Raw genomic sequence first — 15,484 nt, 5'->3', positions numbered from 1 at the left:
AAGAAATTGAGTCATTGAACATTTTTCTATTAGTATCTTTAATTGAATTATAGTTTATTTACAATGTTATGTTAATTTCTGCTGTACAGCAAAATGGTTCAGTTATACACACACACACACATATATATATACACACACACATTCTTTTTTAAAAAATATTCTTTCTGTTAACGATTTATCATGGGATATTGAATATCTAGTTCTTTGTGTTATACAGTAGGACCTTGCTGTTTATCCATTCTACATATAAAAGCTCGTATCTGCTAATCCCAGCCTCCCATTGCAACCCTGCTTCAACTGTCTCTCCCTTGGCAACCACCAGTCTGTTCTCTATGTCTGTGATTCTGTTTCTCTTTCATAGGTGTCATATTTTAGATTCCACATACAAGTAATATCATATAGTATTTGTCTTTGTCTTTCTGACATGCTTTACTTAGTATAATAATCTCTGATTGCATCCATGTTGCTGTAAATGGCATTATTTTGTTCTTTTTTATGACTGAGTAGTATTCCTTTGTATATATGTACCACATCTTATTCCCAAAGAAAGGCAATTCCAGAGAATGCTCAAACTACCACACAAGTGCACTCATCTCACATGCTAGTAAAGTAATGCTTAAAATTCTCCAAGCCAGGCTTCAGCAATACGTGAACCGTGAAGTTCCAGATGTTCAAGCTGGTTTTAGAAAAGGCAGAGGAACCAGAGATCAAATTGCCAACATCCACTGGATCATTGAAAAAGCGAATTCCAGAAAAACATCTATTTCTGCTTGATTTACTATGCCAAAGCCTTTGACTATGTGGATCACAATAAACTGTGGGAAATTCTTAGAGAGATGGGAATACGAGACCACCTGACCAACCTCTTGAGAAATCTGTATGCAGATCAGGAAGAAACAGTTAGAACTGGACATGGAACAACAGACTGGTTCCAAATAGGAAAAGGAGTACGTCAAGGCTGCATATTGTCACCCTACTTATTTAACTTATATGCAGAGTACATCATGAGAAATGCTGAGCTGGAGGAAGCACACACTGGAATCAAGATTTCCGGGAGAAATATCAATAACCTCAGATATGCGGATGACACCACCCTTATGGCAGAAAGTGAAGAAGAACTAAAGAGCCTCTTGATGAAAGTGAGAGAGGAGAGTGAAAAAGTTGGCTTAAAGCTCAACATTCAGAAAACTAAGATCATGGCATCTGGTCCCATCACTTCATGGGAAATAGATGGGGAAACAGTGGAAACAGTGTCAGACTTTATTTTTGGGGGCTCCAAAATCACTGCTGATGGTGATAGCTGCCATGAAATTAAAAGACACTTACTCCTTGGAAGGAAAGTTATGACCAACCTAAGACAGCATATTAAAAAGCAGAGACATTACTTTGCCAACAAAAGTCCGTCTAGTCAAGGCTATGGTTTTTCCAGTAGTCATGTATGGATGTGAGAGTTGGACTGTGAAGAAAGCTGAGTGCTGAAGAATTGATGCTTTTGAACTGTGGTGTTGGAGAAGACTCTTGAGAGTCCCTTGGACTGCAAGGAGATCCAACCAGTCCATCCTAAAGGAAATCACTCCTGGGTGTTCATTGGAAGGACTGATGTGGAAGCTGAAATGCCAGTACTTTGGCCACCTGATGCAAAGAGCTGACTCATTTGAAAAGACCCTGATGCTGGGAAATATTGAGGCCAGGAGAAGGGGAGAACAGAGGATGAGATGGCTGGATGGCATCACTGACTCAATGGACATGGGTTTGGGTGGACTCCGGGAGTTGGTGATGGATAGGGAGGCGTGGCATTCTGCGGTTCATGGGGTCACCGAGTCAGACATGACTGAGCAACTGAACTGCACTGAACCACATCTTATTATCCATTCATCTGTTGATGAACATGTAGGTTGCTCCCACATCTTGGCTGTTGCAAACACTACTGCTATGAACATAGGGGTGCATGTATCTTTTTGAATTGTAGTTTTGTCTGGATATATGCCCAGGATGGCTGGATCATATTGTAATTCTACTTTTAGTTTGACCTTCATAATGTTTTCCACACTGGTTATAGCAGTACAGTATAACTATACTTTATATAGCAGTATACCAGTAACTATATATAGCAGTATACTACCAACCTTGTAGGAGAGTCCCCTTTTCTCCACACCCTTCCCAGCATTTGTTATTTGTAGACTTTTTAATGATGCCATTCTGACTGGTTTGAGATGGTACCTCACTGCAGTTTTAATTTGCATTTCTCTAATAGTTAGGGATCTTGAGCATCTTTTCATGTGCCTGTTGGCCATGTCTTTGAATAAATGTCTATTTCGGTCTTCTGCCATTTAAAGAATTAAGACTATTCCTCCTTAGAGTTGTCCAAAATTAAAAAAAAAAAATGAAAAGAGAGAAGGGAACACTTCTTAACTCATTCTCTGAGGTCAGGACTACTTTGTTACCAAAGCCAGATAAGGACATTAAAAGAAAAGAAAATGATAGACAGGTATCCCTTATGAATAGAGATGTAAAAGTCCTTAACAAAATCCTAGCTAACCAAGTTCAGCAGTTTATTAAGAGGATTATACATCGTGGCTAATTATATTTTAGTTTCTAGCATCTACTTGCTTTTGTCTATTCTTTCTGCTGCTGCTGCTGTTATAAATCTCCCCAGAACTTGGGGCCCACAGCTCTGTGCCTGATAGTCCCTTCTCTAAGAATGACTTATTGAGTCTTAAAGTAACGTGTGGCACTTGTATGCGTATACCCCCACTTCCTTTTTGTGTGGTATGTGTTTTACAATTATAAAAATAGCTCTTTTCCCAACTTTTCATTTCTACCAACTTTTACATCTACAGAAAAATTGAAAACCCTTCACCTGTACTCACTAATTGCTAGCATATTAATTGCTAGCATATTTCCGTGTTTGTTTTCTTTCCCATACTTATCTATACAGAGACACACACACACTTATCAGAGGTAGACATCTTGGACATTTTTATCCCTAGATACTTTAGGATGTATCACCTAAGAATAAAGATATTCTTTTATACAACCTTAGTACCAATCATACCGGATAAATTTAATATGAATAAAATCAAATATTCTGTGTTCAAAGTCTCTCAATAATACTTTATATACCAGATATATGTTTTTCTTGTTCCAGGAGCCAAGTGAAGATCGTGTGTTGCAGTTAGTTGTCATTTCTTGTTAGTCTCCTTTAATCCAGAACAGTTTCTCCAGGCATTTTAAAAAAATTTGAAGAGTTCAAGTCTATTCTGTAGACTATCTCATTTTCTGGATTTATGTGATTGTTTCCCTTTTATTGGGCTTCCCTGGTGGCTTAACTGGTAAAGAATCTGCCTGCAGTGCGGGAGAACTGGGTTCGATCCCTGGGTTGGGGAGATCCCCTGGAGAAGGGAATGGCTATCATCTACTCCAGTATTCTTGCCTAGAGAATTCCATGGACTGTATAGTCCATGAGGTTGCAAAGAGTCAGACATGACTGAGCAACTTTCACTTTTGCTTTCCCTGTTATTGGATTAAAGTTAAACATTTTTGGCAATGGTAGTATTATGATGCTGTTCCTTCCCGTTGCATCACATCAAGAGACTCATAGTGATAGTTTGTTCCATTATTGGTGATGTTAAGAGTCTAACATTATACCCTTTTACTTCATGTTCTCTGCCTGAATCAATGAATGTGTTATCTGTTATTGTCATTATTCTTGAATTTGGCTAGTCAGAATTCCTTTAGGTCCCCACTCAGTGCTTGAATACCTCTTTGCTCTTCAATTCCAGGCTCACTTTGCCCTTCTCGCCAACCCTGATGTTACTTTAAAAAATAAACATTCACATATTAAAAGTTTATTACTCAGTAGAAGGAAATTAGGATATCACTATTTTTAGGTCTTTAAAAATATTGTAATAGTGAAAAAATTAAGAAGCTTATGGTAAACAACTCTGCTTTTCTTTGGTGAATAAAGTCCACATGTCAGTTTTTTTAATGGGTTCTTATCTCTGTTGTTAATATAGTTTTGGGGCAGTGCCGTGACAACATTGAGCCAAAAAAATTGCCTATCTCTGAAGAGGAGCAGATATACCCCTGGGATACATGTGCAGCAGTTCATGACGTGAGGCTTTCATTATTACAACGTTATTTTAAGGATGTAAGTATTTTTTTTATTAAGTAGTATTTTTGTCTATAAAATTGATGGATATTTCTCTCCAGAGTTTTATATTTTTGTTCAACCAAATATCTTTCTGACTTGAAATTTGAAAGTTTATTAGAAAAAAATTAGTATGTGGATAGTAATAAATAGAAGTCAGCTAACATAAAAATTTCAAGTTTCAAATATTATGCCTTTGTTTTAAATGTTGTTTGTTATAAGATGTACAAATTCAGTTCAGTGGAATGATAAGTTTATATTATCATTTTGTATACTTTATATATTATTTTATATACTTTATAAAAACTTTTAGATGTGGCACTTAAGTTTTACGAAGGTTTTTGCTTCTGTCTTTTTCATTTAAAGATACACAATAAAGTCTCATGATGCTTTTGATATGTAAAGTAGGGGCAGATTTTTCATGGCTTCTATGATTTCTTGTTGTGAACTTGGTAGATTTTTTTCCCCTGGCTCTTTGTACTTTGTGGCTCTAGCTCTCAGGTATTCAAAGACTTAGATCAACTCAGTTTATTTAGTAGCAGCAACATGTTTAACTTCTTTGTAAAATTTTGCTACTGTTTTTTAAATTTCCTGAGGGGTTATCAAATGGGGATTCCTTTCACCTGTTGTTGTTGTTTGACTCTGTTGTATGTTGAGTTAAGTAACATCTGTTAATAACTTAAAATACTTAAAATATAAAATGAAGCTTTATTTTTAGTTATATATATATATACACACATATATATAAATGTATATTAGTAGATTTCCAAATATAATTTCTTCATGTACATAATGTACTAAATTAAATGGAAGCAGCTAGTAGGATATGTGGCAGACAGAATACTTAAATAGAATAAACAGTAACTGATCTAATGTGATAAGAGTCAGAGTAGAGTGTGGTTCAGTAGTCTGGATTAAGGATGTTTCCAGTGGATTCTGGAGGAGATGGTAACTCTAGGTAGGGAGGTGTTGTGTAGAGTAGAAAGAATTTCAGATGAGGAAAACTGGGGTTTGGTTCTGATTCTGCCATTTCTTAGCAATGTGAGCTTGACCAAACACTCAAAGACTCAGTCACCTTATCTGTAAAATAGGGCTCATAATGGTCTTTCATGCAGTAACCCAGTAGATCGTTTTACATGTTATAAAGGTCAATATAAATGTAAAGTGGTATTTTTAATTTTCAAGTTACCTCTTTAGGAGGAATTGTTAGGCCTCATTAAGCAGTTTGGGTTAGGTAATGAGGATAATGCTTCCATATATTTTCAGAGGCTTTAAAATGAAATCATTATTTGGAAATAAGAAGTCTTTATGTTTGTGTATATACATGCATACATAGATGTATACACAGACACACTTTCACACTTTTTCTTTATTTCTTCAGGTTTTCTGCAGCATGTGTATATACGTATATAGCTTTACTAATTGGAGACCAATTAATATCTTCATTTTGGAGAAAATTGTGCTGAATTCTACTTTTGCAGAAATTTACTGCCAACTTTATTTAGTTTTTTTTTTTCCTGATGTAATCCTGGTTTTAATATCAGCATTTTGAATCACTTTAGAGTAAATGAGTAAAGATGAATCCTAAGGCCAAATAGAAAATAAAAATAACTTATTCAGTCAAAATATAACTCAGACCTAAGGACATAATAATTTGAGGGAAGGGGAGATCTAATAAAGGAGAGAAAAAGTAGCATATCTCTTCTTGCAGTCAGAATAGCTATTCATTTCTAAGAAAAAAAACCAAAAAACTTTTTTTAAAAAAAGCTCTGAACTGATACTTGAACTGGACTAAATCTGTTTTGTTTTTGTGAGTGATTGTGAGGTTTTATTTCTACATAAGTACTTTTGTGTTCTTCATAATAGCTATTTTACTTATAGTGTACTCCCTGGACCTCTGGAGGTCTAGGGCCATTTTTTCTATTGGTTTTATAGTCCCTTCAGGGCTTCCCAGGTGGCTCAATGATAAAAAATCCTCCTGTCAATGCAGGAGATATGGGTTCAATCCCTGGGTCAGAAAGATCCCCTGGAGAAAGAAATGGCAACCCACTCCAGTATTCTTGCCTGGGAAATCTCATAGACAGAGGAGCCTGGAGGGCTATAGTCCATAGGGTCGTAAGAGAATCATATGTGATTTAATGACTAAAAAACAGGTGTGAAGGTGTGGAAGTCGCTAAGTTGTGTCCAACTCTTTGTGACCCCATGGACTGTGTAGCCCGCCAGGCTTCTTTGTCCATGAAATTCTCCAGGCAGGAATACTGGAGTGGGTTGCCATTCCCTTCTCCAGGGCATCTAACACGTGCTTGGGTATTGTGGAGGCTTACTGGATTTCAGTTTTGTAGCCAGACCACGTAGAGCAGAAGAGTTGTTATCAGTGGACACTGTTACTGATTATAGAATTAAACTGCATAAATTCTGCTCTCTTCATATCAAATGCATGCTTTTTATAAAGTTTACCTGTAGAATTTCAGTCATATAAGATAGTGTGTTTACGAGTGAAATTGGAAGTGTTATATATGAGAGTTATGACACTCATACATAAATAGGGAAGGAGTGAACCTGAGATTTAGAGTCAGATAGATCTGGGTTGAACTTGGGCTTTACCACTTTTAATTGAGTGCTCTTGGTCAGCTTTCAGTCCCTTTTTGTTAAAAGAAATAGGACTGCTTACTGCATAAAGTTTTAATAAATATTGATGTGAAGATTCAGTGTTAAACAGTACAGAGGTGAGCACATTGTTGAATGCAGGTCTTCCTGAAATGTAGGTCTCATATTAGTAAATGATCTCTTGCTTTTTTTTGACTCTAGCAAATTAAAAAAAGACATCTAACAGTTATATAAACAAATGACATACTATTTTCAGTTTTAAAACTAACAGCTTATGTATTAAAAGGAAAGATTAATTACATTTTATAGTACATTGTCAAAGAGAATAGCTTGTTTATTAGCTGCCTACCAACCATTCTAAAATGATCTAATACCCAAATCTGCTTCTACTTAAAGTGGCTCCAAAACATAAAACAGAGATGAGCAGGTCTCCTGTTGTTTTTCTGATGTGTAACAGTAGAAACCAGCTCACCTGCTGTGAGAATTTGATCTGTGCTGTTGCACATCTTCGAATTGGCTAGAAAGGCATTTTATACTGTGTAATGCTTTTAACTTTCAGATACTCACGAAGAATCTTGATTTAATATTAGAATTCTGTTTACTATTATTTAAAGATGGTTTGGTCATCTAATAGGTTATTTTCCAACATAAAAGTAAAATTTAATAGTTTGCTCTGTTTTGATGGCTCTCAAATTTTTCATCGTGTGCTGTCACTCACGTTAGACCTCGTACCAAATATTGCCCTGACTTGGCCATCTATTTGCTATAGACTCTAGAGGGCTTCCCTGGTGGTTCAGATGGTTAAAAATCCACCTGCCATCCCTGGGTCAGGAAGATCCCCTGGAAAAGGGAATGGCTACCCAGTCCAGTATTCTGGCCTGGAGAATTCCATGGACAGAGGAGCCTGGCAGTCTACAGTCCATGGGGTCGCAAAGAGCTGGACACAACTGAATGACTTTCACTTTCACTAGAGGGTGAACTCAAGGTCAGGCTGAAATGCTGTTTGGCAGAGGCCAAATTAAAATTTAAAGAAACTTACTTTCGGAGGAAAAGTCTAGACTGTTTATAGGTTGAAGGGAAGGAATTAGCAGAGAAGAAGTTTAAAGAGAAAGAAAAGATGAAAGCAATTTTAACTTTCAAAACGCATTTCTAAAGGGTATGTAGTTTGCTTATATAATCTGGGTTTCTTTTTGTATTGTTTATTATATTAGACCTATATAAATGTTTAGGCACTTTTTAAATTCTCATGAGCAGTTTTGTACTTTAGAAAGATGTGTGCAGGATGCATCATGGAGACCAGTTAAGAAAATTTATTTAAGAACTCTTTCTGCCACAACAGGTCATACAGGCTTGACTGTTACAGTGAGAATAAAGAGAGAGAGGCCAAAATCATGAATTATATAGGTGATAGATTTCATATAGTTTGGGAACTAATTCTGTGGTGTGAAGGAAAGGGTGTGATGTAAATAACTTTTAGCTTTCTGATTTGGTGACTTAACAGATGTAGGGTTTTTAAGCCAAGAGGAAGAGAAGGATTCATAGAGAAAATGAACATTTTTGACACATTGGTTTTATTTTATCTGAGGGACCTCAAATTGGAGATTTCTGGTTGCCAACTGAGTATTTGTATCTGGCACGCAGGCAAGAGACCCAACTTGCAGAATAGTTGAATATACTAATGAAGTTCACTCAGGGAGAATAGTTTTAATAAGAGAATAGCATTAAGAATTGAACCTTGAGGAGTTTAAATATTGAAGGGGCAGATGAAGAAAAAAAGTCTTAAAAGGAGGGTTAAACCAAATAGTTAAAGAGACAGGAGAGAAACCAAAAGAGAGTGGCATTAAGGAAACAAGAAGGAAGTAGGCATTTGAAGAAGGCAGATGTTACGGTTAGATGTCACAGAGAAATCCAGTACCATGTAGAACAGGTAAAATAATCAGTAGCAGTATACTTTATTATATTTTATGAGATAGAGAAAGGCTAATTCACAATTTTTTCTTTTATTACAAGTATAATTATTTGGAAGCTAAAACTATCTTCCAGATTTAAAGATATTGCCTCAGGGTTATCAAGTCATGTGTTCCTTTATATCACAGAAATACAAAGCCCACATTAGTATAACAGTATGAAATGATTGAGAGGTTTATATAGATTTGTTTAGGTATGTTTCTGCTTCTTTAAAATTAAATATATTTTGTCTTTTTTTTTTTTTTTTTTAAGAGCTCTTGTCTCTTGGCAGTATCAATTGGCTGGGAAGGAGGTGTTTATGTACAAACCTGTGGCCACACATTACATATCGATTGCCATAAATCTTATATGGAATCATTACGGGTAAGTTGATTGAAACATGTTAAATAAAGGTGTTTGTGTATTTCAAGGTATTAAATATTTTTTACAGCTTATACATCCTAACTCATCTTGGGTGATTATGATTGCCATTTGAACTATTCAGCTTCACAGTTCCTTGACCTCTTCAACTTTAGGGATTTCATTTTTTTACTTCACATTGGCAACTGACTTCCATGACTGTAATTTTAGATTTTGCTACTTTAGCTCTAAAGTAGTAAGCTTTAATATCGTACCATACCATTATGACAGAGCACTTGTCAAAGTCGCTTATCTTTACTCTTATTAGTGTGTTTTGCTTCTGACCTCAACATCTCTAGTCCTTTGTTGTTCAGTTGCTAAGTTGTGTCCAACTCTTTGCAACCCCATGGACTGCAGCCTGCCCAGTCCTTCCCTGTCCTTCACTATCTCCTAGAGTTTGCTCAGATTCATGTCCACTGAGTTGGTGATACTATTTAACCACCTCATCCTCTGCTGCCGTCTTCTCCTTATGCTTTCAGTCTTTCCCAGCATCAGGGTCTTTTCCAGTGAGGGGGTCTCTTCACATCAGGTGGCCAAAATACTGGAGCTTCAGCTTCAGCATCAGTCCTTCCAGTGAATATTCAAAGTTGATTTCCTTTAGGATTGACTTGGTTTGATCTCTTTGCAGTCCAAGGGACTCACAAGAGTCTTCTCCAGTACCACAATTTGAAAGCATGTATTCTTTTCGCCCTTTGCATTTGCCTAGTACATTAGCACTTTCCTCACCTCATTTTCTTGTACTGTGTCCATTGTGCTTTTAATACTGGTCATTTAATCCACCTCCTTTGACTTTATACCCAGGTAGCTGGCACTGTTAGAAAAATTGTAAAACTAGGCAGACTAGTACATATACACATCTGTGATTTCTTAAAATAGTGGCTCAGTTGGGGTCATGGACTATGGATATTACTTATCAAATCATTTACCTGTTTTGATCAGATCCCTCTCCTAGTCTCCTCAGCAACTATTCCACACCTTTGCCTCATCTATCCCAGACTCTCTGCCTAAATCCCAAGATGCCTTTCCCCTCATCAGAGTCTGTTTCTTCCTAACTTGAGAATTTTTAAAATAATAGATCATGGTGTGTGGTAGGATAGGAAAGGCCATATAAACTGAGGGAAAAGGGAGGAACTAAAAGAGATAGGAGTTGACAGTCAAGACGTAAGGTGTTTGAATTTAATATTTTCTGATATGAACAGTTCTTTGTCCTTACAAGATAAGGGTGTGTCATGGTAACAGGTGCTAGGATAGAGTAGAGGTCAAAGCCATTGGAGTTGCTTACATCAAGTAGCTGATGAAGTCATGAAACTAGGTAAGATTGGTTGTCTACATGCACATTGAAATTGTATAAGAGGATGGCAAAAGTTGGAGTGATGAAGAACACGGATCTAGTTACTGAAGTCTTCGGATATTAAGGTCAATGAATGACAGTAAAAGGAAAGAAAAGGGGTGATCTCTTTAAATGACCTGAGCCACACAGGGAATGCAAGAGTATTGATCTTGAGCCAGCACTGGAGGTGAGAAGGATACTGATGTTTGAGGGATGTGAGAAAATGAGCAGTGCCTTTTTGAGAGGGCTTCTGGGGGTGCTTTAGGAAGGAACCTAGTTTCAGTCAAGACTAGGATGAAGACCTAGCAGTTTTAAAAATTATAGCTACAGAGAAGCTTATTGAAGAATGTCCTTCAATGACTAGTACCCTTGTCCCAAACCTTTTAGTACATTCTTCTTGTATATCTTTAAAACTTCCTTCACAAGTCTCCTTCTCTGGGAAGCCTTGTTTGTTGGATTTATCACACTTGTTGTTTCTATTTGCTTTTAAATTGTCAGTACCTTAAATGAAGATGTCTCTTAACTCTTTTTTCAGTAACATGGTACAGCATTTGACACATGATAGGAGTTTAGTATGTGTTTCTACAATTGGATTTAAGAAGACATGATGTTAGATTTTTAAGGTCTTGAAAAAATGAATGTCACAAAGTAAAAAAGGTGGAATTCAGTTCTTTGGCCAAAGTATTTGAGATCCAACATACAGTGAAATGAATAATAAGTTAAAAAGTTGGGAAACCTAAGTTCATTTGGACATTGTCATTAACTGTCTTTGTGAAAGTCTTTCAGTCATGTGCAACTCATTGCGACCCCATGGGCTATACAGTCATGGAATTCTCCAGGCCAGAATACTGGAGTGGGTAGCCATTCCCTTCTCCAGGGAATCTTCCCAACCCAGCTCTCCCGTACTGCAGGCAGATTCTTTACCAGCTGAGCCGCCAGAGAAGCCCAAATATCTTTGTAACCGTGGGCAAATAAATTCATTTTTTTCTTTTTTGTATCCTTTTTTCTCATTATTTTTGTCTTGTTAGTAATAATGTTTATACTGTATCATTCATGCATTTAGTTTAGTACATTAAAAACATTTTGAGATTAAATCATTAGGTTAGTGGCAAAACAAGAGAGACTACTGGAAAAAAGAGTAAGATAATGGTTAGAACTACACGATAGCAATAGCCTAAAAGAGCAGAATAGATGAGGGTGGTATCAGGCAAAAGAAGGGAACAAATGTAGCAGCCTGGATTCCTTCCTTAAATCTTGGTTGGCTAGCATATATTGTAATCTCTCATGAGCAAGAGTTTCCTCCTAGGCATATTTGCATTATGTATCTTTGTTTCAACTAATTTTTCTTCCCCCTCCTATCAGAAACATCTGAAGGATACTGAATTAATTCCCCTCCTTATCACTTTTCTGAGTATTCTAACTAAATCTTTTCCCACCTTTTAAACCTAAATAAACCTAATGCATCAAGTCCAGTCAGTTTCGTTCAACTGTTAGACACGTTAGAAGGTATATCACATTTTTTTTAGACTTCAGTCAGTTCAGTCGCTCAGTCGTATCTGACTCTTTGCAATCCCATGGACTGCAGCACGCCTGGCTTCCCTCCATCACCAACTCCCAAAGCCTGCTCAAGCTCATGTCTATCAAGTCGGTGATGCCATCCAACCATCTCATCCTCTGTCGTCCCCTTCTCCTCCTGCCTTCAATCTTTCCCAGCATCAGCGTCTTTTCAAATGAGTCAGTTCTTTGCATCAGGTGGCCCAAGTACTGGAGCTTCAGCTTCAGCATCAGTCCTTCCAATGAATATTCAGGACTGATTTCCTTTAGGATGGACTGGTTTGATCTTCTTGCAGTTCAAGGGCCTCTCAAGAGTCTTTTCAACACCACAGTTCAAAAACATCAATTCTTCGGCACTCAGTCTTCTTTATGGTCCAACTGTCACATCCATACATGACTACTGGAAAAACCATAGGTTTGACTAGATGGACCTTTGTTGGCAAAGTAATGTCTCTGCTTTTTAATATGCTATCTAGGTTGGTCATAGCTTTTCTTCCAAGGAGCAAGCGTCTTTTAATTTCATGGCTGCAGTCCCCATCTGCAGTGATTTTGGAGCCCCCAAAATAAAGTCTGTCACTGTTTCCATTGTTTCCCCATCTGTTTGCCATGAAATGATAGGACCAGATGCCATGATCTTAGTTTTCTGAATGTTGACCTTTAAGCCAACTTTTTCACTCTCCTCTTTCAGTTTCATCAAGAGGCTCTTTAGTTCTTCTTCGCTTCCTGCTATAAGGGTGGTGTCATCCGCATATCTGAGGTTATCAATATTTCTCCTGGCAGTCTTGATTCCAGCTTGTGCTTCATCCAGTCTTGCATTTTTAGGCTTAAATACTCTCAAAAACTTGTCTGTTCTGCCTCCAGTGACATGAACACTGGGATAATCTTTCCAATAGTCACTTACAGATGATGAAAACAGGGCCTGGTGTAAGTGAAAGGTGATTCACTTTAATGTGACCTGCTTTTGAGTTATTCTTTATCTTAAATTCACATTTCACATTGATTGCATCATTATTTGAATGTTTCCTCCTGAGAGAAAAGTAGGATACTTAAGCAGTTCATTGGTGATGGCAAGTGTTGCATGATTGCTATGATTGTAAGAAGTGAGTTGATAAGCTCAAGAGTTAAGTGACTTTGTTTTTATGACATGCAGTAGAGATCTTTTTTGTATGGTTTATTTATTTACTCTAAAATGTAGAGATGTTAATTTTGTTTTCTGTAAAAGTATGCATCATATAACTGTATGTTTGTTTCTTCTTTTAGAATGACCAGGTTCTTCAAGGCTTCTCAGTGGACAAAGGAGAATTCACATGTCCTCTCTGTAGGCAGTTTGCTAACAGTGTTCTTCCTTGTTATCCTGGAAGTAATGTTGAAAACAACCTTTGGCAGCGTCCTAGTAACAAAAGCATACAAGATCTCATAAAGGAAGTGGAGGAGCTGCAAGGACGTCCGGGAGCTTTCCCAGTAAGCATCAGTGTAAGGCAGAAATATCCTGCTTAACTTAGCTCTGCTTTTCAGCTTTAATTTTTGTTCCATTTCTAAGTTACTCTGGACCTTTATACATTTAGTAGAAATTGTTTTTAGAGGTTTTTCTTTTCTGTTGGTAGTTATTAAAAACAAAAATGAGAGTAATAGACAAATTATTGCTAAAGGCTATACTTTTCCTTAATATCAGTTGTTATAATTTTAGTATACATCTTCCAGATCATGAAATTCTATAAGCTTAGATATGGTTATGTTGAAATATTTAAAAATGAAGTTAAACCTTATATATATCTTGCAATGTAAAGCACAATCTAATCTTTTAAAAATATGCCCATTAGGTATATTAGAATTAAGGTGATATATTTATACACACACACACACTTTGTGTGTAAGTATAGATTTACACACACATTTGTGTATATTAGAGAGGTCAAATATTGTGTATATGATCTAAGCATCTACCATAAGTCAGTCTGTTTTACTGTGAAATTTGGTATGAGTGAACCCATCTTTTATCTCTTCCAGTAGGATTTATTTTTTTGATTTAAACTCTCGAATATTTCACTTTTATTACAGATTTATGTTGTGATACCTGAGAGAAGGGAGAGCTATGCACAGTAAATGCAGTAAATTTGTGATACCTATGAATATCTGACTTTTTAAACAAATTCATATTTCAAAGCTACTTAGATTCATCTCCTTTTCTCAATTGAAGACTAAGATTTGCATCTGTGTGGTTTTTTCTTTTTTCTTTTGCAAATCCAAATTTTTATGTGTTTAAAATATGCTTAAAGTAAGGTATATTAATATTAGTCCTGAAAAAAATGTGCTTAAATGAAAGATTTTTTATAAGCATGGAAACTGTTCTATGGTTCAGTTCAGTCGCTCAGTTGTGTCCAACTCTTTATAACCGCATGGACTGCAGCACGCCAGGCCTCCCTGTTCATCACTAACTCCTGGAGTTTACTCAGACTCATGTCCATTGAGTTGGTGATGCCATCCAACCATCTCATCCTTTGTCGTCCCCTTCTCACACCTTCAGTCTTTCCAAGCATCAGGGTCTTTTCAAATGAGTCAGTTCTTCGCATCAGGTGGCCAAAGGATTGGAGTTTCAGCATCATTCCTTCCAATGAATATTCAAGACTGATTTCCTTTAGGATGGACTGGTTGGATCTCCTTGCAGTCCAAGGGACTCTCAAGAGTCTTCTCCAACACCATAGTTCAAAAGCATCAATTCTTCCACGTTCAGCTTTCTTTATAGTCCAACTCTCACATCCATACATGACTACTGGAAAAACCATAAGTTTGACTAGATGGACTTTTGTTGGCAAAGTAATGTCTCTGCTTTTTAATAAGCTGTCTAGGTTGGTCATAACTTTTCTCTCGAGGAGTAAGCGTCTTTTAATTTCATGGCTACAGTCACCATCTGCAGTGATTTTGGAGCCCAGAAAAATAAAGTAGGTCACAGTTTCCACTGTTTCCCCATCTATTTGCCATGAAGTGATGGGACCAGATGCCGTGATCTTAGTTTTCTGAATGTTGAGTTTTAAGCCAGCTTTTTCACTCTCCTCTTTTACTTTCATCAAGAGGCTCTTTAGTTCTTTGCTTTCTGTCCTGTGGTTGGATAACAATATAAAATTAAGATAAAATGTCTCTGAGATAAGAGAAAATATTTCTTGATCTGTTCTATTTTGGTACACTAAATACATTTTTAGCTGATAGCTAATGTATATGTTTTGATTTTTAAACCTTAATTTCATAGTGTGCTTAAATGATAAATACTGTAGTGTTAGACTATTATTAGAGAAAATGAACATACATAAACTTTTTATATATGTTTGTGTTTTTTTTACAGTCAGAAACCAACTTAAGTAAAGAAATGGAATCTGTAATGAAAGATATAAAAAATACCACCCAGAAGAAATATAGAGATTATAGCAAGACTCCAGGCTCACCAGATAATGATTTTCTCTTTATGTATTCTGTTGCTAGGT

General features: G+C 36.6%; 1 protein-coding gene across 11 annotated transcripts in view; it reads left to right on the top strand.

Moving 5' to 3' along the window:
- The window catches only part of UBR3 (ubiquitin protein ligase E3 component n-recognin 3), a 202,586-nt gene that overhangs the window by 140,970 nt on the left and 46,132 nt on the right, over positions 1–15,484 (top strand). For 6 of the 11 annotated variants that reach the window (XR_014079020.1, XR_014079018.1, XM_081577894.1 and 3 more), the window contains 4 exons: positions 4,017–4,150; positions 8,978–9,088; positions 13,269–13,469; positions 15,346–15,482. Coding sequence is in view for 7 of the 11 variants with exons in the window: in XM_081577894.1 (XP_081434020.1) it covers positions 4,017–4,150; positions 8,978–9,088; positions 13,269–13,469; positions 15,346–15,482 (583 nt within the window). In the remaining 4 variants the exon portion in view is untranslated. Of the gene's footprint in view, positions 1–4,016; positions 4,151–8,977; positions 9,089–13,268; positions 13,482–15,345; positions 15,483–15,484 lie in introns of all 11 variants that reach the window. The other 5 variants (XR_014079019.1, XR_014079017.1, XM_081577893.1 and 2 more) reach the window with 1 other exon arrangement.

This window comes from Giraffa tippelskirchi, chromosome 3 (genome assembly GCF_054371585.1).
Source record: "Giraffa tippelskirchi isolate mGirTip1 chromosome 3, T2T-mGirTip1v1.2.pri, whole genome shotgun sequence".
NCBI lineage: Eukaryota > Metazoa > Chordata > Mammalia > Artiodactyla > Giraffidae > Giraffa > Giraffa tippelskirchi.
The sequence above is the reverse complement of the archived record's forward strand: the minus strand, read 5'-3'. Positions and strand labels throughout refer to the sequence as shown.